This window comes from Pelmatolapia mariae, linkage group LG12 (genome assembly GCF_036321145.2).
Source record: "Pelmatolapia mariae isolate MD_Pm_ZW linkage group LG12, Pm_UMD_F_2, whole genome shotgun sequence".
In the NCBI taxonomy this organism is placed as follows: Eukaryota; Metazoa; Chordata; class Actinopteri; order Cichliformes; family Cichlidae; genus Pelmatolapia; species Pelmatolapia mariae.
Genome location: NC_086237.1, coordinates 10929747 through 10953260, shown reverse-complemented (window position 1 = coordinate 10953260; position 23514 = coordinate 10929747). Strand labels below are relative to the sequence as shown.

At 40.3% G+C, this 23514-nt stretch overlaps 1 protein-coding gene across 2 annotated transcripts; it reads right to left on the bottom strand.

The window, feature by feature from the left end:
- Positions 1 to 810: 810 nt before the first annotated feature.
- erlin2 (ER lipid raft associated 2) lies at positions 811 to 18795 on the bottom strand. Of its 2 annotated transcripts, none has more exons than XM_063489255.1 (12): positions 18703 to 18795; positions 14274 to 14381; positions 13828 to 13909; positions 11338 to 11384; positions 11077 to 11138; positions 10812 to 10937; positions 10632 to 10705; positions 6796 to 6854; positions 4211 to 4302; positions 4007 to 4096; positions 2780 to 2859; positions 811 to 2685 (listed from the first exon to the last, which is right to left on the bottom strand). In XM_063489255.1, exons 2-12 carry the CDS (start codon positions 14378 to 14380, stop codon positions 2506 to 2508), a joined length of 999 nt encoding a protein of 332 aa, XP_063345325.1. In that variant the 5' UTR covers position 14381; positions 18703 to 18795; the 3' UTR covers positions 811 to 2505. The 2 variants fall into 2 exon arrangements, with proteins under 2 accessions (XP_063345325.1, XP_063345324.1); XM_063489254.1 differs by lacking the exon at positions 18703 to 18795 and adding an exon at positions 14485 to 14599.
- Between the last annotated feature and the right edge of the window lie 4719 nt (positions 18796 to 23514).

The window sequence follows — 23514 nt, the reverse complement described above, 5'->3', positions numbered from 1 at the left end:
TTGGTAAAGTAACTGTGTCTGTGTGTGTGTTAGTGTGTGTGTGGTCGTGTATTACTTATTGTTGTGGGGACACAAATGTGTTTACACACTCACATTGTGAGGTCTTGCCTACTTTATGGGGACAAATTGCAAGGTAAATCATTCAATTTTAGGGTGAAGGCTTGAGTCAGGGTTAGGGTTAGGTTCAGGCAGGGACTTGTGATGGGTAGGGTCAGGATAAGTCTCCAGGAAATGAATGTAAGTTAATGTAATGTCCCCAAAAGTGATGTAAACACAACGTGTATCTGTGTGCGCGTGCATGGGGTTAGGGTCAAATGTTTGATGTGTTTTATTGTTCTGTGAAATGTTTAGATTGTTTTTTTGTTGTTTATTTATTTGTTCATCCTTGTTGTACTAATAAAACTTATTATAGAATAACTTGGTGTTTGACTACCCTTGTCGCACAGTGTTGCCTTGAAGCAACAAACCAATATCTGTTTTGAGGGTGGGGAGGGGGGGCAGGGTATCAAATTTTATGATTGATATATTATTAGCGACCCTAAAGCTCCCCCAAAATAGGGAGAAATATTTTTTTCCCTCAAAATTAAAAAGTCATGCAGTAAAGGGTTAAAAACAGTAAAAAACAAACAAACAAAAAAACAACAACAACAACAAACAAATCACATTTTAAGAGATTAGAGGAAACTTTACATTAAAACAGCAAACTTCTTAAAAGAAACCATCACCCATATTTCAGCCCTGGGGCCAAATCTAAAACCAGTTTTAATATAAAAATATATAGTTTTAATATCTTATACACTACACTGCAAAGAAGAAAACACAGTACTTTATTATCAGAAGACAATGCCTTGATTGTACATTCACAGCTGAAGTCAGTACAAAAACATTTGCGTGGGTGGGTGCCAGTCCCTTTGTATAACATCACTGACAGCAAAGTGGTCCACTTTTTTTAAAAGTGTGTCCACTAACACATGATGTGAAGATATAGCTACAAGAAATTAAAAATGACAGACGAATCAGATTACAGAAAATCTTAAAATAATAATAACTTTTTGTAAAAATGCTATTTGGCTCCTGGCCTAAAGAAATATTTGCTCACAGTGACGCTGCTTATACCGAACACGCCAATTCCCCTGAACCAGTCGGTCCTTGACACCAATTGGTTCTTTGGAAAATTAAGCACATGGTTATCAGCGCTCAGTCGTGCATTCTGCAAACCGTCCTGGTTGTAAAACCTTGGAGATGACTCAACGTGGACTCATGAACATTTCCCAACAGATTGTTTTCAGACATGCAGGATAAGATGATTTCTATAAGATCACTGAAGTGAGTAACAGAAAACTACAGACTGAGTTTATGGATGGTTAAAAACTCTTCGTCATTACTACATCCTAGAGTGTTCCTCCTCCACAGCTGCGTCACGCCAACAAAGACTAAAAGGCAATTACTAATTCTTGTCTTATAAAGAGTCTTACAGGACGCCCACGAAAATGGTTACATAAAAATTTTGCTTAATAGTTTTGTGAAAAGCTGATGTCACACATGAATACTTTGGTTATGCCATATTTCTTTCACAGTGGGGGTGGAAAAAAAAGAAGAAAACTCCAGAAACAAATAGTCTCTTAATCAGTTATTCAATGTGAGAAACACGTATACAGAAAATATAGAACAACTTCACACAGGTGCACAAATCCAGCGTTCAAAACAAGTTGAAAAAACAAACTGCAGCAGTCCAGTGATGGTGTCAACTGTGACAGTGAACAGCTACCTCAGTACATTCATCCTCAGAGACACATTTGGTCCGTCTTTCAGGCAGAGAGCAGAGAAAAAACACTCTTGATTATAGTCTGAGTGGAAATGTGGAACACGTAACTGAGTAACAGCATGGTTTCTGCAAAACATTCACCCAAACGCTCAACCTGCTTTGTGATGGTTATTTTGCTTTTTAAATAATGACCGTATCAAAAACTAATTAAACCATGTTTTTCTACCCTGACATGAATGAGACTAATCAGCTGACTTCCCCATAGAGACGGGCAGTGTTTAAAGGTGCCCTTTAAAAAGAACAACCTTTGACATTGTTGGCTGTGGGCATGCTTGATGAATACAGCCATTACTTTAGTGGAATGGATGGTACAAACAAAGTATTGATGGATTTGGGATCCTTGATGCTTTGGCTACGTAGGCTCGATGCACAGACCATAAAAAAACAAAACAAAACTGAGCAGCAGCAGCAAGGACAAGTTTTTAAATTCTTATTTTGCTAAATGACAATAATAACGGATATTATCACACTGTGTCTAGAGGACTTCAGTGGCCATCAGGACAGAGCGACTGCTCATGTTGTCTGCTGTGAGGCTGGAGAACAGGGATTCCTAGCAGTAATTCAGATGTGTTGAGAAGTACAGACCCGCAGTAGGCAGAGCTTCCCTTGGAGGGAAGCAACTCCTTCAGCTGATAGTGCTCTGCCTTTGAGCAGTCCAGCAGGTGCCACTACTTTCCTGCCTAATCCAGGTCCATGATGTGCTCGGCAACAATGTCCATGGCTGCCGAGGCCTTGATGGAGCTCCCTGCTGAGCCAGAGTCCACAAACATCTGCGGTATGTCGTTCCCAAAGTAGATTTTGCTGTTGGCTGCGATGGCCTTGTATTTCATCAGCTGCAGGTACTCTGGTGTTAGCTTGAGCTGTGAGAGGGAGCGACAGAATTCCAGTGAAGGAAGGTCATTTTGCAGCCCACATTTGTCAACCACAATATGTGACGCGTGTTTGTGTCTTTACCTTATTGGCCTCAGCCGCTCGCTGAGCCGTGTAGAACTCCGCATCAGCCTTGGCTTTCTGCCGGGCCAGGAAAGCACCATCTATGAACCAAAAACACTAACTCATATGAATCATTAGCGGCATGGCAGTTTAACAAAAACTCTACTGTAGGCGTCAGAGAGCGGGAAGCGGGAGGATTTTCTACATTGCAAATATGTATTTGGCCCAACCGCTAACTCCCAAATGCAGCAGCCAAAACAAATGCACTTGGAAAAGAGCAAACACGTGGCAGTACTTACTGCTGAGTTTTACACTTTCCATTATCAGATTTATAAAAATGTATCTGTACCGTACTCACAATGCAGCCTCAAATCAGTTCACTCGTTGGATACATTCATTTTAGAGATCAAAGAAATATGATCCCTTTAAAATTTAAACAGAGTACTTTAAAAATGAACCCAGTAAATGAAATCAAGTCATTCTTATGAAATAATTCTGTTTTAATAAAAGTTAATTTGTATAAAACACTGAGGTCAGACATTCACTGGCCACTTTGTTAGGTACACCTGTTCAACTAGACATTTAAACTAATGAGCAGTCAGCAGAAAATCTGTGTATTTGCAAGTAATCGAGTCGACCTGCGGTTCAAAGTGAGGATCAGAATGATGATATCAGTGACTGCATTTGCTCTGAGTATTTGAGAAACTGCTGGTCTGCTGGGATTTTCCCCACACAACCATCTCTTGTGTTTACAGAAAATGGTTTGAAAATATCCAGTGAGCCTCAGTTATCTGGGTGAAAGTGCCATCAAGAGAATAGCAAGACTGATTTGAGTTGATATGAAGGCAACAGTATATCAAATAACAACTTATACCCAATATCCAGGGTATGCAGAGGAGTATTTCAAAACACAGAGCGTGTCCAGCCAAGATATCTGCATCTGGGCTACAGAAACCGAAGACCACACTGGGTGTCACTCCTATCAGCTAAGAACAGAAAGCTGAGGCTAGACGATTAGAAAAATGTTGCCTGGTCTGATGAGGCTCCATTTCTGCCGCAGCATTTGGATAGCAGGGTCAGAATTTGGCAATAACACAGTAAAAGCATGTCTCCCTCCTACATTGTATCAATGGTTCAGACTCATGCTGGTGATGTACTTTTGTTGGTAACAATGAATCGTTTCTCCTCGTTGAATGCAGAGCACCACGATCGCTCTTCTTTTTTCTTCCTTCACTGCTAGATACAAACCTTCAATCTCAGAGATTTTTTTTTCCGTTTCCTTCTCCATGACTTTCTGTCCAAACTTGATTTCTGCAACTTGAGCCACTTTCTCAGCCTCTACAAAAAAAACAAACAAACCCCAAAACATCCAAGCATGTTAGCACGTTTAGTGCAAATAACTCGTCTCTGAACAAAGCGCTCTCAGCATGTCAGTCTCTCTTCGTTTCTCACCTATCACCGCTTTAATCCTCTCCGTCTCTGCCTCCTTCTCCACAACCTTCTGTGTCTGCTGAGAGATCAGCAGCTTGGTCTTCTCACTCTCCCTGCGAACACGTTAAAAGAGCAGTTAATAAAAAAAAACAACAACAACAAACAAAACAAAAATGCTTTAACTGAGAGCTACATGTGACTTCTGTGTGCAAACTTGACTTTGGGAGCTGCTTGCTGCCGGATGTCTGTCGTTTGTTTCAATATTAAATTCCACAGAAATCAACATCATTACCAAAGAAGCTCCAAGATTTGTGGAAGGGCATGACACAGCACTCAGACACTGGCAAAGGAGCTCGACCCTGGGTCTGCCCCCAAAACTTTCCAAACCTTTATCTCAAATCTGTTATTCTGGGATCCAAACCACGTCTTGCAGTAAATTCCTCAGTCTGCACACTAATTCTCTGTTTTACCTTCAGCCTCAGAGGAGCCACTAGTGTCCACTCAGGAGACTAATGACTAATGCCTTTCCCACAGACTGGACTGCCTTTTGTAACACTATGATCTCACGTTTCAGATTTACAATGTTTTATTACTGTCCAGAACAAAAACCAAAACTAAGTCTGTCGTGAAAACAAAACTAAACACATTTGGAAAAAATGAAAACAAACTGAAAGAAACACGTGAATCGAAGATCTAATTACCCTCCACAATTAGCAGTTATAGAGGAAAACAGGATAAAAAGCCTGACTTCCTGTGCTGCTGTCCAAACAAAGTACCAGAAATACAGATGCTACTGCCTCCCACAGGTCAGAAAGGTACTTTAGTGACTGAATCTAACAAAGTGAAAGTAGTGATACTGGAGATTTATTTAAAAAGGAATCAGTTTATTACAAGAGACTAGATTCTTATCAAGCTGTCGAAGTATACAGCTCACTGTTGTGGCTAGTGTGAACATTTCTTCATAATTTTACGCATGCACGCATGCACTCATGCACGCATGCACTCATGCACGCATGCACTCATGCACGCATGCACGCATGCACTCTTTACTTTAAGAGATGCGAGTTACTGCAGAGCCCTTGCTAGAGCAGTTTCGCTGCTGGGTCCAGTTTTCCCATGACTGCATCAACGAGTTGAAAAAAACTGATTTCGGTTTTAAACCGTGCAGCTTTTTAACTCTTCCACACACATCACTGCTTAACCAAGAACCTCCACTTTTTAGAAGGTCAGAAAAATAAAACTCACTTTTTTAGGCTCTCCCCCCAAAAAGTTTTATCAATCGGACTCCTCAGCAGCACAAGCTTGTTTTGGCTGCTCCCTTATTCAGAAGCGCCACGGCAGGTAGAGCCCCATGTTTGAGTTGGAAGACTTTTAAGTTGGATGCTTCACAGCTCTACAGTGTATCAACACATTTGCCTTTCATAAGAAACATCGCTGGATGGAGAATGAGCATCTCGTGTGCAAAATTAATTAATAAAATAAAATAAATAAATGAGGCGAATCAAAAATATGTTGCGTTTCCATTGTAGTGACCACATGTGAATAAGAGAGGAGCTCCCAATAAAACTCAGAGCTTCAGCTCTGCTTTCCCTCCACTCGCAGGTTGATATGAATGCTGTACCTACGTCGGGGCAAAAATAGCTGATTTACTGCTTATTCTACCTCCGTACTCTCACTTATGGCCAACATAGAAACCACAGTTTCTATTTTGTCAGTATGCACAACATGGGCGTCTGAGTGCTGTAAACTTTGTAAGAACCTGAAGGAAAGCAGCATACATGTCCACGAGCACACCGATGATTTTTTTGTGACCACTCAGCCTGTCCATGTGACACCAAACACACACGTGTCCTTCAGACAGACTCCAAGTGGACAACAGGTCACCTGTGCCGTCTGTAGGAGCGTACACCGCCAGCACGAGGTTAAGAGCTCAGTTGTGTGTTTTTTCTTTTAGTTGTGCTGGTGGCAGTGGGAGGGGGTCACAGTTACACAGTTTTCCATGTAGCAATGAAAGAATATAGAAATCTGTTTGAATGTTGTGCTATGCAATGTTTAACAAATGCAGTGAGTAAGTGAGGGCTTGGTGATCAGATGTTCTGCTCTGATGGATTTAGGGTCATTATTAATGTAGTGATAATTTAAAGTAGTTTGTTTTAAGGTCAGAGTGAATGTGGGTGCTCACTTCACCGCTGTGGATCTTCTGCTACATGTTCACACACAACAGATCTCTGTGAATTATTCGCTTTCCTACAGTTGCATTGAATGTTTGCCATCGCCTCGCATAAAGAGCTTAAAGGATCTTCATTTAAACATGCTTTCCCAGTAGTATTGCGTAATAGAGTAAATGCACCCACAGGTAACAAAGACCAGATGACTAACTACCATCTAAATTCTGTCCGTTATGTAACAACATCTGGGCGTCCATGTTAGACTTAAGACAATGTATTAAATGATTTCATTTCAAGTTATTTTTTATATTCTTCTCATTCTGTCCTTACAAACATCCCCAAAGGAGAAGTCTGGAAAAATCATATTATTTTTTCCTCCCCATTTCATATTCCTTGTGGAATAATTAGAAGAAAAACAAATCAAAAAACAAAACTCACATAAGCTCGTAGTTCCGGCGAATGCTCTCTGGGATGTTGGGCTTTGTGACACGGACCGCCTGTGGATAAACGGGACAGAAAAAACATTCAGATGGAATGCAACGACCAACAAGACCATAAAAAGAGCTATTTACCACCAGAGAAGCTCCTGCTGGAGAGGAGCCCAGGCCCAATGAAGTCCTGTTAAAGAACCGAAACTGTTATTTCAGCAGTTCCTGTTGATTTAGAGTAACCATGTGTGGAGGAGTAAAGCCCAGTGAAGCCCTTAACACTCCGGACTGACACATGGCTACACTGATGAGCGCAGTGAGGAGGTGAATTAACAGTGGGGAAGAAGAAAAAAAATCATCAGGCTCCCTTGTAACTTTAAAGAAACACTGTTTTGTGATTTGATCCAAACTGTGGGAGAGAGCCTTTGTAAAACAATTTTATGGACTGAAGACTGTGTTTCATTAGGCTGGAATTATCATGTGTAAATTATTACAAATGTGTAATGTTCCTCTCTGTCGCCTCATTTGAGCTTTCCTTTTATTAGAACAAGAAAACTTTTGGCACTTTCTAAAGGAATGATTCAGAGTCAGACCCCCTGCCATCCAGATAGTCAGTCAGCATTCAAGATCAGAAAAGGTTGACAGAGGATGAAAAATAACGCTCCTCAGGGAACTTCACCTAAACTGAAAGTGAAAGCATCCAAGCTAAAAAGACAACACAAAGCCTCTAATGTTTTTTTTTATATATATATATATATATATATATATATATATATATATATATATATATATATATATATATATATATATATATATATATATATATATATATATATATATATATATATATATATATATATATATATATATATATATATATATATCCAGTAGAAAAGCAAAACTTCTATAAATATATATAATCGACCACTTAATAATGAGAATAATATGTGTACTCTAAAATCATCAAAATCACATTTGGGGTTGGACCAATCCGAACTCCTCTGAAGAACTAAATTCAATCCTTTATAATAAATATCTACAGGTCAGAATTTGATTCACAAATGTGAACCATGTATTGCATTTTGTTTGACTCAGGCAGCTCAGTTGTATAATAAACTAGTGTTTCATTTCCCAGGCGAACTGTAATTTCAGTTGCATCAGTAACCTAGGAATAACTCTCGCTGGTGCTCTTGGCAACTGTTAGAGTACACAGACACCACTCTAACATGTGTCCAGCAACAAAAACAAGGAGAAAGCTAGAGCAGCACAAAGGCTGGAAGTGACATTGAACATCTGGCACTGCCTGTGTTTTGGAGGAGTTCTAGCTGCACCAGCATGATTACATTTTGCTTCTTCTACAGAGTAAGCAAACAAAATGAAGATCTCAGGAAGGTTAAGCAACAGCAATTTAAAAACTGCTGACAGATCTACAGTCAGGCCTTCTTTATAATGTAAATAAACTCTTTTAACCAAGTTATCTTAGCAACACAGTCTTACTCAGTCACAAAGGTATGCCAATTAACAAGGCATGCAGAGACTAAAGCCACAGCTTCCACTTTAACCTCCTAAGACCCGAACTCTTTCACGGCATGCATTTTTAATTGTTCTTTGATATTTGGGCTGATTGGGACCTGATGAATGTAAAAACAAACAATTACCAGATTTTTTTTTTTTTACCTAATTTTTGTTTCTAAGAAAAATGAGAGCCACAAATGAGGATATTTGTTTAAAATTTTGATAGAACAGTAGCAGTATAATGTCCTCGTAAGTGGATATCAGGCCCTTGTAGAGCAAAATTGAGTATTTTGGTCAAAATAACCCAAAATGTGATGTCCACATATGTGGACGCCAGGACCTAGGAGGTTAATGAAGACATAATAACATACAGTCCTGGTCAATAGTTTAAGACCACTTGAAAAATGGCAACAAAAAAAATTATATTTTGCATGTTTGGATCTTAACAAGGTTCCAAACAGAGCTTCAACATACAACAAGATGAAATGGGAGTGGGACCAAACATTTTTTGGAGCATGCAATTTATTAAAAACAAAGCTTAAACTGAAACAGGCTGTTTTACAGCTGATCAAAAGTTCAGGACCACATGCTTTAAAAGGCCAAATCTGTGCAAAAATGTGGATTCATTGTCATTTTCTGTCAGACAGTCACACTGTCATGACGTTCTGATGGCAAAGGCAAAAAACCCTTTTTGATCGTGGTTGGGTTGTTGAACTGCGTAAGCAGGGTCTCTGGCAGAGCGCCATCGCTGCTGAGGTGGGACGCAGTAAGACATTAATTTGGAATTTCTTAAATGATCCTGAGAGTTATGGAACAAAAAAGTCAAGTGTACGACCCCATAAATTTCACCATCAATAGCTGAAGAATCCAAATGGCTGTCCGTCAAGACACTGGATGATCCTCAGCCCAAATTAAGGCTGTTACCGGTGCCGACTGCAGCCCCATAACCATCAGACGGCATCTGAGACTGAAGGGCTTCAAAGACAAAAAATGTCTTCAAAGGCCTCGTCTCCTTGAACGCCACAGAACTGACTGTTTGGACTTTGGAGGAGAGCACCAAACATGGGTCAGTAAAGTTGGAAGAACATTTTATTCTCTGCGTTTTCCTTCAGTGGAACAATGAAGCTGGAGGAGGTGCAGGGGTGTCAAACATGTCCAGATGTCGCAGAGAGCATCCCTCATGACTGAGGGCCCTCGTCTGTGTGTTAACGACGGTTTTTCACCAGGACAACGCTACAGTACACAATGACTGCAGGACAAGTTATTTTCTTCCAGGAAAATAACATCACTCTTTTGGACCATTCTGCTTGTTCCCTTGATCTAAATCCAATTGAGAACCTTTAGAGATGGAGGGCAAGTAAAGTTTACAAAAATGGACAAACAGTTCCAGACAGTAGTTGCCCTTCATGCTGCCGCCTTCGTCTTCATCTACCACTTGGTGAAATGTTCCCACTCACCTCATGGAAACACTTGCATTAAGCATGCCGCAACTGATTTTTGAAGTGAAAACAAAAACGGTGGAGCTGCTCATTACTGAGTTCATGTTTGGAACTTTGATTTCCGTTTTGAGAGGTTTACAGGTTTTTTTTGGAAGTGTGATCCTAAACTTTTGATCAGCTGTAAAACAGCCTGTTTCAGTTTAAGTGTTTTTTTTTCCAATAAATTGCATGCTCAAAAAATGTTTTGTCACACTCCCATTTCTTCTTGTTGCATGTTGAAGCTCTACTTGGAAACGTGTTAAGATCCAACCATGCAAAATAAGACTTTTTGCCATTTTTCAAGTGGTCTTAAACTTTGGATTGGGACTGTATGATGAGACATTATGATAAGGGATCACAATGTGGATTACAATGTTAGCATAATATAAGCTGACTGATCCAGAGCAGGTAATGTTTGCAGGTAATGTTTCCATGTACATAATGTACATGGAACAGAGTCTGAGAGAGGACAGAGGAATATGCAAACCTGTGTTTTACTATACTGTAGTATGAGTATATGTTGGAGCAGTAAGAACTGCACATTACTACAAATGAAGAGAAAGAAAAAGAAAAGAAAGAAAAGAAAAACTTTTTAGACCTGATTTCTAAGTCTGGTCTAGACTTTAAGGCTCAGTAGGGTTTATTGGTATTCAAAGGGTGTACCCGATCATGCATTCCCCATTATCTCTCATTGAGTCTTGGGTTTTGTCGAGTCAGCTAATGCAAAGAAAGCCCTGCTGTGTGGTACACCCTGTGCTGTCAGCAAACTGGAACTGACACAGCTCTGACCTCATATTTACAATCACACTGAACTTCATTCTGGCCTGGGGTCTGTCTGATCCTCTGCCTTTACCTGAATGATAAGTCCAGGTGCCATGCTTGTTAGATCCTCTTGTAGCGTCAACTTCAGATTTTCATCAATTTGGTCTGTGGGGGAAAAGTGTGCAAAAAAGGCAGGTAAACATGAAAAGCTCTGAAACACTTCTGGCTCTCCAACTGTTAACAATGGCGCCCTGAAGCCCCCGCCCCTCACCAAACAGGCCGATGTAGACCTCCTGCAGAGAGTGAACGCTGCAGAACTGGTTGAGTTCGTGGTGAACTTTGTTGAATATCAAGGCTTTGTCGTAGTCTGCAGTGAAGTTCCTCACTATGTCATACACTGCAGAGATAGAAGTTTTAAAAATTACATTATTTATATATATAGTCACAGATAGATATGGATGGATGGATGGAGTTACAGCTGTCCAGATGATATTAGGATAAACACACTGTGTGGTGTGGTAAAACGGTGAAATTACCCGCTGATGGAATGAGGTAGTTCACCACTTCTATGCGATCAAAGTAAATCATCACTCCTCCACTGAAAACAGAGACAAAAAAAGCAGTGTGAACTGACAGGGGCTATATTTTTGGTAGTTCAGACACATGTTGGTGAATCTCTGATCCCTGCAGCGTTGGAGGTTGTGTGTGGGAGTCTGTATTGTGTCATGATAAATGCTGAGTTTAATAAGGCTCGAAACCACATCTGATACTGCTTAATCCAAAAACAGCAAACTAACCTTGTGCCGCATGGTACGTTCTTCACTTCATCTGTCTGCAGCGTCGTCTACAAGATAAAGATCACATGTTCGACATGTTGTTTTTCAACACTTCAAACTCCTTTTATTGGTTCCAACATGCTAATAAAAACACTCAACCAGTAGGACTCAGAGGAAACACAGCAACAGGACATCACATTGTCATCATATACCAGTGCAGCACCACAGAGAGCCTGACCAACATCTCAGTCTGGAATCATTTTGTTTCTCCTCGTAAGCCTAATTAATGTGATCTTAGTTCTAAATACGTGGAGATCATTCCCTGCTAATATCAGGACTCAAGAGCACTCCGTATACATATGATGCAATGTGGTCCTGCAGTCTTCCTCTTAACATTACAGAGGATTCAAGATTCAAAGTGTTTATTGTCATGTGTCACAAGAGAAAGGGCATTTCTCTGTGCAATGAAATTCTTTCTTTGCTGTCCACCCACAGATGCCAATTAATATATACAATTTGACTCAACACGGGAAACCTCACCCGGCCCGGACACGGAAAGGATTGACAGATTGATAGTTCTTTCTCTACAATAGAAATAGAAAATATAAATACAAATAGTACAAATAAATAAATAAAGACAGAAATGGAGACAAAATATGGAGGATGAGGATGAAGGGTGATTTGGATGGAAGGATGGGATTATTTAACAAGAGTAATGGACATTTTTTGGTTGTAACACCAAATAACCCCAACTAACAGTGTTTTTGGAAATCATCGTGATGCCACAGTGAATTTGACCTCTAACCTTTTGGACGTAAAAGGGCATCACTTCATCAGTCATAGTCAAAATGTCCTTTGTGAGGTCTCAGTGACCTCAGTGACCTGTGACCACCAAATTGTAATCAGCTCCACCTTCAGTTCAACTCGACGCTTGTGCCAAACATTCCATTAATCCCTAAGATATCATGTTCACAAGGAGGAATGATCAATTACGCCTCCATTCACAGCTGTCATACATATAACTGGAGGCACTCGCCAAAAATGGAAAGAATACACTGCTCAGGACACTCAGTGAGTATGAGCGTTTCTCAGAGATATTTATTCTATATCTTTCAGGACGTAGACCGTTATCTCTGCATCATATTTCTGTCTATGCACAGTCATGCAGAAAGTAAAGCGCACCCTCTTTCAGGCCTAAAGCTTCATATATAAGGACACAATAAAACATTGATCTGGTCCTGTTCATGCATGTGACATCATTGGGGTCATTGTCCTGCTGCATGACACAATTTTGGCCGAGCTTAAGCTGTCAGACAGATTTGACCCTATGATACTAGGATAGCAAGGTGCCCAGGTCCTCAGCCCTCCACCACCGTGCTAATATGAGGTGTTTTTCTGATATGCTGTGTTTGGTTTTCACCACCTGTGGCACTCTGCATTACATCTCCACTTAAGTCTCATCTGTCCAAAGGACATTTTTCCAAAAGTCTTGCGGTTTGTTCAGTTTCTTGGAACAATATTATTATTGCTGAGCTACAAACAGAACGATAACACGCATGCAAAGGCTACCAAAACCATAACTCCCTTGCTAGAAGCAATAATGTTTCATAAATATAGTGGTTTACCTCAAAGCAACTGGGCCGTATGGAAAAACATAATATCCATGCCCCTAGCTACAAAAGCTGATAAGTTGCTTCAGCTTTAACAAGAAACTCTTGATTACCATCAGCTGCATTCAAACCAATAATTGCATAAAACTGCATTTTCATTTTTCCCCTTGCCCAGCGACTGCAGGTAGTAGCTTGTAGCTAAATCTGATACAAAGCATCTTTGGCTTCACCATGCTAATCTTTACTCAGACTGCTTTTGTTTTATACGCGATACAGTTTGAAGATATAACAACTTAGTGTGAAGCTAAACAAAGAGCTTTTCATGTGTCTAAGTGTGAAACACACACTATATTTTCCCATATTACATTGCAAGTACACTGTAATCTTCTGGAAGCGGGCCATATAATGGCTTAACCATGCCCACTTATATTTTACAGTAGAGCAGACACTCCTTCTCTGCACACACCTTTTGAAAGTTATGTTTATGATTGAGAAAGAAAGAAATCATTTACACTTGGCTTATATGGTCACATAAGACTTTGATGGTATTTTTTTTATAAGTTGGTATGGGGAGAACAGTCCTCCTCACACGGATATTCATTCAAAGAAAAGAACAATTGAATAACAGAACATCCAGCATTCACATCATCACTCCATAATACAGCCCACCCCATGGAAAGCACAGCATATTTATGACGTAAGATAAGGAAATATTGTTTGTTTTTCTGCAAAATCACCATGAAATTGTTTACTTTTGTGTTACCAATAACAGTATGACATTAACAATATTTATACTCCATTTATTTATTTTGTATCCCACAGACAGAATGTGACATTAAGCGAGTAATGTTCAGATTATTAATAACCTGAGAGTTCCAATAAAAGGACCGGTATGACTCACCTGCACAGGCTTGTATGTGGTGATGAAAGGAAGCATAAGATGGAAACCAGGACCGCTGGTGGCGGTCAGGAGAGCCCCTCCCCTGTGTGACGCACAGTTAGCATCAGTAAAATCATTAAAACAAAAAACATCCAACCTCAAATTAGAAACCTCAACCTAGAAATTTGCCAGGCTTCAGAGGACTCATTTGTGTAAAGAGCTCCAATTAAACAGGAAAAATATGCAATTAAACCAATTATTTACTGCATGTCCATCCAAGTGATGACATCAAAATATCCTGAAGCTAAGATGGCTTATAATAGCTAACAGCTGGTAATTACAGCGCTCACCGTGGGACAGACAAGACGCTAGAAGCAAAATGATCTGAAGCAGGTGCTTGATTCTGGAAAGTTGTGCAACAGAGGAGTGTAACGCTAATCTCCCACATAACAAGTAAAACAGCTCACCTGTAGTAAACTCCAGTGTGCCCCTCATCAATCTTGTGCACGGAGGCTAACAGCGCTGCTCCTCCAAGAGCAGCAATTATTGAGAATACGGCACCCCACTGTGCCATCCTGGCAAGAAGACAGGAAAGACAGCATGTGAAAATAATAAGCAGATGGAGCTTCTCTTCTGGTGTTTTCACACCGACGGTCCTAATTACAATCAAATGCTCACACAATCATCCAGCTACATGTCGCAGAACAACTGTCTATCCTGCCAGCGGGCCACAAAGTGCAGTAGTAACACACTGGAGCTTCCTTCTTCCTCACTGGTTTATCTCCTCTCAGCTCAGGCTTAGCCAGACATCAGCTGTGACCTTGTCACACTTAAAGAGGATTGAGCACCGTTGGCCTAGAGACAGCTCAATGCATTGCCACTCAAGAAAACACGTGCAAATAGTCAGAACGCGAGCCAACACAAACTCAAACGCGCCATGGAAGTAGCAACAAAAAATTTTTCCAAGCAAAAAGTTGAATTTGACATTTAAGCTGACAAGCAGCTGACTTCAATAACTTCAAAAGTCCTAACACATCGGAAAAAAACAACAACAGCATCCTGGTCTGTTCATAGATTTTTAGTCGATTTGTAGTTTTAATGTGCAACATCTGTCGTCAAATGAATGAAGACATGTTCTTGGCTGGCTGGTGTTTAGTCCATTTTTGTTTGTTTGGTTTTTTATTTATTTATTTTTTTAAACTGGAGTATACTGAGCTCGTTTTCACTGAGTGACACTTTTTACTATTGCTCCACACAGAGACAGTCCACAGAGCATCATCAGGCTAGATTTTTCAGTTAGGTAACAAAAGGATCGTTACTACACATGTCTCACATTGCAATGGAATGTGGATGATTCAGGAATTGTTCTCCAGGCTTCCCGAAGGAGATTCAAACTCCTTCTTTCGATGTTTCTGCCTTTTGTTCCGTTTCCTGTTATGTTGATCCCACACTGCTTCAATAAAATTTGGATTCATCACTCCTTAAGACCTGCTGTCACATATTTTCAGTCCAGTCCTTGTGTAATTTGGCAAATCTGTCTTTTCTCCCCATTTCCCTTCCTTCAGAATGGCTTTGACAGCTTCCCTCTCACTGAGATCATTTCTGATGCGACCTCAGCAAACAACTGGTGGGATCAAGTAAAGGGCCCCAGGTCCTGTTTCAGGTCTTTGGAGTTTTTCCTATTTCTGAGGAACATAACTTTCATATTCTGCTCATCTGCATTAGATAGTTTTTCAGGCCTGCTACTTAATCTACTTAATATTTTGTCCTCTGTTTTTTTTTTTTTTTTTTTTTTTAATGACACTGCACACCATGCCAAGATGGGCCAAAACTTCAGCCAATAGTTCTTTGTGCCTGTAAAACTGTTATCTTTGTCATTTCTCATAGATGTAACTAAACAAATGAGAACATATGATGACTTGTTGTGACACCCTGCCAGTAACAAAGTGACAAAAGGCAAGAGTTCAATATAGTCTCTGCTCAGTTGTCTGTTAGGTGTAGAAACAACACTGGTTCATCCCTTGAGTTAGGCGTCTATTTTCTGCTCAACTGATTCAAGAGTTAAACGGATTAACCAAAAAAGAACAAAAAAAAAAAAAAAGAGAGAGAGAGTTTTCTGTTCAGCTCCACCCCCGAGTCTTCAGATCCAGTTTGGAAACGTGGTGACAGCTAGTAATGTCAGCTTCACAACAAGACGACACCAACTAGTGAGTGACATAATTAGTTCATTAGCTCTACAGTCTCTGGTTGTAAAGCGTGTTACAAATTAATCTCCCCTCCAGTGGTTGTGGTTTTCCAAGTATGACAAGTTGTTTCTGTCTCTACACGCTCAAGCTGTTTCTACAGTATCTCATTTGTGCTGGAACCATTACAGAATGAGACACAACACCACTCATTTTACTGATGTAAGCAGACTGATGTCAAAAAATTGATGTCCACAGGTTACAGCATGTGGAGGAAAGAAGGCTGCATTCAAACTTACTGATGTGCTGCACACCACTTCTTTCTCAACAGGGCAGTGTTCAGGTGTGTTAATACTAATTAGATATTTAGATATATTAATATATATCCAATTGTGGTCAGATGTTTCCATAAAATCATGAGCATGAATGTCATTGTAATTTTGTGTTTTTAATTATTTTATTTGAACTGTTCTTTTTCTGGGGTGGAAGATTGTACAGTACACATCTTGGATCGCTTAAAAAGAAAAAAAGGGTGTGGTGCACACGTTATTTTTATTTTGGACTTTCTCTGATCCACGAGGCTCACATGTATATACAGGCACAAATTTACACATACAGGCCTGCTTGTATTTGGTTTAATGTCTTAAGTAGCACCAACAAGCTTTGATATTTGACCACTTTTCTTGGCAGAATTGGCAGAGTTCACTTAAATTGTTTGGGTTCCCGGCACAGACTCGGCTTTTAAACACAGTTTAAAGTTTCCATACTTGAGGTCGGGGCTTTGAGAAAACTATTCCAGAGCATTAATGCTAGCCTGTTTTATCCGTTCTAAAACAAGTTTTAATGTGTGTTTGGGATCACCGTTCTGTTTGAACACACAGTTGTGTACAACTATTAACCATCTAGCTGCTAATTTGAGGTGGAAAATTTGGAGTTAGCCCTCTTTCTTCATTACTCCATCCACTTTGTGCAGTGTGCCAGTAACAGGGCAGCAAAACAGCCCAAGAACATGATGTCACCACCACCATTCTTGGCAGCTGGTTCAGCAGGTTTTAAAGCCTTACCTTGACCACTTCGAACATATATTTTGTCACTGTGATCAAATAACTAAATCTTGGCCTTATCTGACCCTAAAACTTTTCTCCAGAAGGCATTTGGCTTGCCCATGTGGACAGCTGCAAATTTCAGTGAAGCTTGCAGGCGTTGATTTTGGAGCATCACTTCTTTCTTGGTCGACATCCTCTCAGTACATGGTGATGTAAAACTGGCTTCACTGGTATTCCTGCAGTTTCTGGATCATGGCAGGCTTGAGTCTTAGTAGTTCCTGAACACCCCATTATGAATTTACTCTCATCTGAGGGGTAACAATTTGCCAAGGTCTGGAAGAAGACTCCAAGTGGTGGCACGTGTGAATAACTCCACCTACGTACAGCTGTTTGAGATGATAATCCTGGAATGGAGACCTTCCCAAATTGTGAAATTCTCCTCCTTAGATCTGCACCGTGCTCCTTGAACTGTCTCATTGTGCTGAGTATCGGTGAATACAGTCAGTGCTATCAAATAAATCTTTTGGCAAAGATAACCTACCAGTCATGAGGACTAAATTAAAAGTCCTTGGCCTTGTCGAGTTAAAACAAATTGTAGAACCTTTGGCGCCATTTATGGAAATATCTAAGCGAGTGTATGATATATTTGAGCCTGCATGTACACTCTTGACCTTGTGTGGATCAAAGAAAATCCCAAATAAATTTAAATTTGTGGACCCGACCCTTGTTTTTATAAAATCATTAAAGCTGACTGTACAACCATTCCACACTAACAGCTCACTGAAAACTCCAAATTGCATCCATCACATTTATGCCCATGCTGAGTGTGTCTAAACTTGTGACCACAACTGCAAACTTCCTGTTGACTAACTTGACCTGATGGAGCTAGATATGGAGCCATTGCAGCTTTGCTTAGTAAAGATTCGCAGAGATGTAATCTGGTAACCCTGCTAACTCAAATGGCTTTTATAAATACAATGCTTCAAAACATATGGAGAGATATAATCAATTTTGATTTCTCTACTGATCTACAACCTTTTGCTTTTTAATATACAATAGTGTTGGATATATTTATTAATGCTGCACACTTTAAAAACAATGAAACTGGGTTTGCCTCCAGTATTAAACGTTTAAAACAAGTTGTGTGCACAGCTTCCTCAGATAAACGAACACACCACCATTGCAGCATTTCAAAGTTCAAGTTAACGTCGGATTAAATTTAAAACACACTTAGGCGAAACATGTACGCCGAATAAAAGGAAAGACCCTAAACATCTGACTGTAGCATGAAAATTATTAAAATGGCACAGCCACGTACGACATACAACTAAACCAAATGAAAAAATCCAAATATTTGAATGGGATTCAGATTCATGGGCTTCGTGGCTTAGCAACAGCGGGATATAAGTTGTTACATTATTGCTGCCTCACAGAAAGGAGCCTCTTTCAGTGGCAGACCTTATCCAGATGTCTCAACCTTCACTTGAGTGTCCGTTTTAAAAGCTTAACACGAGGCCAAACACTAAATCATGTTTAGCTAACACTGCTAAGTAAAACAACCTTAGCCAGTCTCTTTACTTCTAACATGCTAGTGGCATGTGAAACGGCGATGGTACATAGTTTAAATATGCAGAAAGACACATTTCTGTAGCTCAACAATATATTACCTGTAGTTTCTGCTAAGATGACAGCAACACAAATAAGAAACACCTCCGGTACTTTCTTTTTCGTTTTCCTTTTAAGTGTGCGGCATCTTTTGCTTTTTTTTTTACTTGCGCCCTCTGGCGTACAGCCATCAAACCGCATGTGCCTCACTGAGCCAGGGCTATCTACGGGGTCAAGTTGAAGATGCAGTTTTGTTTTGTTAGTGTTGTAGGGCAGCTGATTTACTGTGTGTACCACAGTTTTAATATGGTGGGGGTTATTATCACGCTGATTAGGTGACACCTCTGACACTGCCACAACAGGAAAGACAGCCACAGACTATGGTTAAAACCCAAAGGCGCTTTTTCACAGTGGTTTGCTGTGGAGTTATTACATGTTTGCATGGACCAAAGCAAATTTGTTATAACTGTATAGGAGAAGCTAGGATCACCTGTGAATACCTAAAAATAATGGTTCTTTCAGCACTCTCATATAGGGTGACACATTTCGGTCTTATGTACCACTTAAACATCACAGTTCTATCACTAAACATCTATGTGGTGCTTTTAAATACTAAATACCTAGAGCTAAAGCACAGTTACCCACCAACTTATCAATGTGAAAGTGAATAAACATTTTAAATGAAATACTAGTATTCTCATAATAGGTGCAAGTGAAGAAGAAATGGGTTCTTTCACCAATAAATTCACTTTATTTAATGGCCCATATATAGTCTGGGTAAGACTACAGCCTGCATATGAAATATGCAGGCTTTGTATAGAGTATTTGGTTGAGCAGTTTAAAAAAAACAAGCCCAAAATAAAAAACTTTTCAAACATGTAACATGCAAGGAAAGATGAATTATAAAGCAGAATGAGGACAACAATAAGTGCAACTTCAGCTTTTTGTCTTATTATATTTGCCAAAGACGACATGTGTGTGTCATTCTTTCTGTCTGTAAACAATAAATCTCAGGGAGAGACTGAACAGGTTGATCCGGAGGGTCAGCTGTCTTCTAGGATGCCCTCTGGACCCAGTGGAGGTGGTGAGTGACAGGAGAATGGTGGCTAAGCTGTCATCCCTGTTGGACAACATCTCCCACCCCATGCATGAGACTGTGACAGCACTGAGCAGCTCCTTCAGTGGCAGGCTGCAGCACCCACGGTGTGGGACGGAGAGATTCCACAGGCCTTTCCTTCCTACTGCTGTCAGACTCAACAACAAGGACTTTAACTGATCAAACACACACATCCACAAATGTGCAATAACACTAAGTGCAATAATCTTTTCTGGCACCGTTGTATTTTTACTCAGTTGTATATAGCATTTTTATCTTATTGTATATTTTATTCTATTTTATTCTAGTGTATATAGTATTCTATTTTATTCTATTCTGTACAGTTGTGTACTGTATTTATTCTTATTTTATTTTATTCAAATTTTTGCTTCATAACTTTTGCACTGTCCACTTCCTGCTGTGACAAAACAAATTTCCCACGTGTGGGACTAATAAAGGTTATCTTATCTTATCTTATCTTATCTTAATCCTCTTTTTCTGACATCATAACATAACATAACATAACATAACATAACATAACATAACATAATATATTTTATTGTACATAGTATCTTATTTTTATTATCTTATCCTATTCCAGTGTTTTTCTTCATTTTTGCTACTGTAACTTTGCACTGTCCACTTTCTGCTGTGAAAATACACATTTCCCAAGTGTGGGACTAATAAAGGTTATCTTATATTATCTTATAAAACCTTGTACAGGTGTAGAGGTGGGTCATGTTAACAACCCATTAAAATTTGCCTTACATCCAATGAGGTCTTCAAGGTCAACTTAATGATTTATTGGTCAAAAATGAACAAAAAAACATATAATTTAGAAACTGTGAAGGTAACAAGTGTGCTCTGTATTATCCACATATAGAAAGTACCGTATAAAAGTTTTAAATATCATGTCACATTTGACCTTTGACCTCTCATTCAAGATCAGTAGCTTGTTCTGAAGGTCAAAGTGATAATCATGCTATATAGGACTATTTAAAAATATGCATACAGGCATATTGCTAGAGTTTGGTGTGTGTTGAAGGAGAACCCTAAATGCAGACACAGGAAGGCAGGTGGAAATGAACAAAAGGCAAGTCCTTTTGATGTGAAAACTAGCCACAGGAAAATACAAATTCAATGGGAAAATAAGAACGAAACCAATGTTAAGCAAGAAAACACGAGGGAACCAAACAACTCACTCCGCCAAAAGACAGGGGAGACTGAGACAGGAGGGTGATTATGGGGAAGTGGAGACACATGGGAAACACAGCGGGATCAAATCATCAATAACGAGATGGGAAAGTTAGGCCCGACAGAACACACAGTAGACAAGAGAGGATCACAATAAAACAGGAAACATTATTAATACTAAGATTGCGACTAGGATATGCAGACTTGACACAGAGACAGATGCACACAGAGACAAAACACAGACCAGACCTACAAGGGGGCCTAACTGAGGGAAACAAAGAAATCACAAAATTAAATATTCCAGACCCAGGAAGGGCCAGAAGATAAACTGAGACTACAAAGGATATGCTAAGAAAACTAGCGTACATATTCATTTGTAAAGAGAGACAAACAAGAGTGTAGGATTCTCACAAAAACTTAAGACATCACAAAACCCCAAATCCATAAAGAAGCACAAAGCCTTATTCCCAATACAGGGAATGATACATGGGGATTCTAAATATCACATTACTTTGAACCTCTGACCTCTTCTTGAAGGTCAAATATGTATTATTATGACCTTAGATTATGATTAAAATTCTGGTGCCTTTGTTTCTATTGGGAACACTGATAAAATGATGCTGGTTTATGGAGATTCTGAATATCACATTATAGTTTGCATTAAAAAATTATGTCGCATTTGACCTCTGACCCTTTTTGATGTTACACAGCTGCGTTTCTTTCAAGTTGACCACAAAATGGGTGGGTTTTTTTTTTTTTTTACTGCACTATAGATTTCTATGAATAGATGCAAAACATAATAGTTCCATTCAAAGTGAATACTGGCTTTGGTGCTTCTTGTTTCACGTGCGCTGCATTTCACAGCTGATGTTTAAAAGCACAAAACCTTAACATGTACAGCTTTTAAAAGTACATAACTCATCTTCACTCACTCCACAGCAAATTTTATGCTTTGCAAAGCCATCCAGAGGGCAACACTTGACCTACTGTAAGACCAGTTCAGGCCTTCATGCGCCATGTTTGATGCTTCCACTGTAAACCTAATAATGCTGGCTGGGTCTGTTGACAAAATCATAACGTATCGAATGCCGCTGATGGCTCTATTTTTACTCTCCGTGCAGTTGTTGCCATTGCCTGTTGCAGTGCTGCATCAGCCCGAGTTCAGTTTATGAGGTGGAACTCGTACTAACGAGCCCACATAGCATTTGATCCAACTTTGTGAATTAGAAATGCAGGCAAAAGCTCACAAGTGCAAAGCTTCACTTTCTTTAAGTAAACAGCAGGTGGCGACAGAGACCATCGGAAGAGCACTGCTTCATTTCCCCTGAGGATACCATGCAGAAGGCTTCATTTTCCTGCTACTTCAGCTTGCCCAGATTTGAACATTTCACAGGCAGTCCCTGCTGGCTCGCAGCAGATTTGCAATTAAGGTGAAACAGATAAGGCTGACCATGGAAAAACCCAACCAAACGAAAGTCTTAGGTCTAATAACAAAAATGAAATAGGGGGCAATTAGAAAAGAAACATCAGTTAATCTTTAATCACCAACAACCCACTAGCGGTTGTACACAGCTAGAGGTCTTGACACTTTAATGGTTGTGGTGCTTTATTTTTAGACGTTGGCCTACTGAGAAATTTGCACAGGACTAGAGCTAACCCCAAGGTGCCGCAGTGGCAGCTCTGTGTTGTGCATTTTAAACAGAGAGGGGCGGGGTGGTGGAGGGTAAAGGGAACAACAGAGCAAGGGAAAAGAAGTTTGTCAGAGTTCATTAAGTATCAAGGGAACATCGCTGGAACTGGCAGTGTAAGCCGCGCCGGGGCCCTAGTGCCATTAATCACGACTGACAAGAAACCAGGGGCCGAGGGAGGAGGTGGAGGGGAGTGAGGGGAGGAGAGCTCTGCCAGAGACTCTGGTAGTGATTATAGAACGAGGTCCAGGCAGCCCAGCCCAGGGAAGGTAAAAGACACCGCAGCTGAGGCTGCAAAGTTCAGCTACCTTCATGCAGATCACACTCGCTCGCACACACACACAGGTAGTCGGAGAAGAGAGACGTCAGACTCGAGGCAGCACGGCGGGGTCATTTCAGAGGGAGGTATTTCGGAGTGAGAGGAGAAGTGCAACGCAGTGTGTAGTGGCTGGATCTCTCCCCTCTCTCCCTCATTTATATGAGCTGAGCCTCTGGCTTAATAGCATGCAGGATGAAGAGAGTGGAAGTGCGGCAGTAACAGAGTGCCACCCATATATCTCTGTCGGACTCCCTTATTTTCTCCCCGCACCCCCAGAAGTCTTGTGGTAACTCGCCACGCTGCTGCCACCCCAGAAGAAGAAATAAATGGGACCGAGAAAGAAAGAGAGAAAAAGAAAGAGGCGAGCTTGTGACTCGTGAAGATGGAGGCCTCTGTTAAGTGCTGTGCTTGAAAGCCCGTCCGGCCTCATTAGCTGTCAGTTGTAACAATACTGAGCTGGCAGCGAAGACTGCTCCCAGTCTCGGTGCCATAAATCACAGGCTGACAGGGCCCTGACAGGGCTGGGAACCACCACACATGCAAGACTTGCTTATTTTCTGTTTTTTCTGCTGTTCCC

Coding starts and splice junctions, on each gene's coding strand:
- erlin2 (XM_063489254.1), bottom strand. Junction 13,910..14,273: donor CACACTGGAGTTTACTACAG/GTGAGCTGTTTT, acceptor TGCGTCACACAG/GGGAGGGGCTCTCCTGACCG. Junction 2,860..4,006: donor AAAAATCTCTGAGATTGAAG/GTTTGTATCTAG, acceptor TTTGGTTCATAG/ATGGTGCTTTCCTGGCCCGG.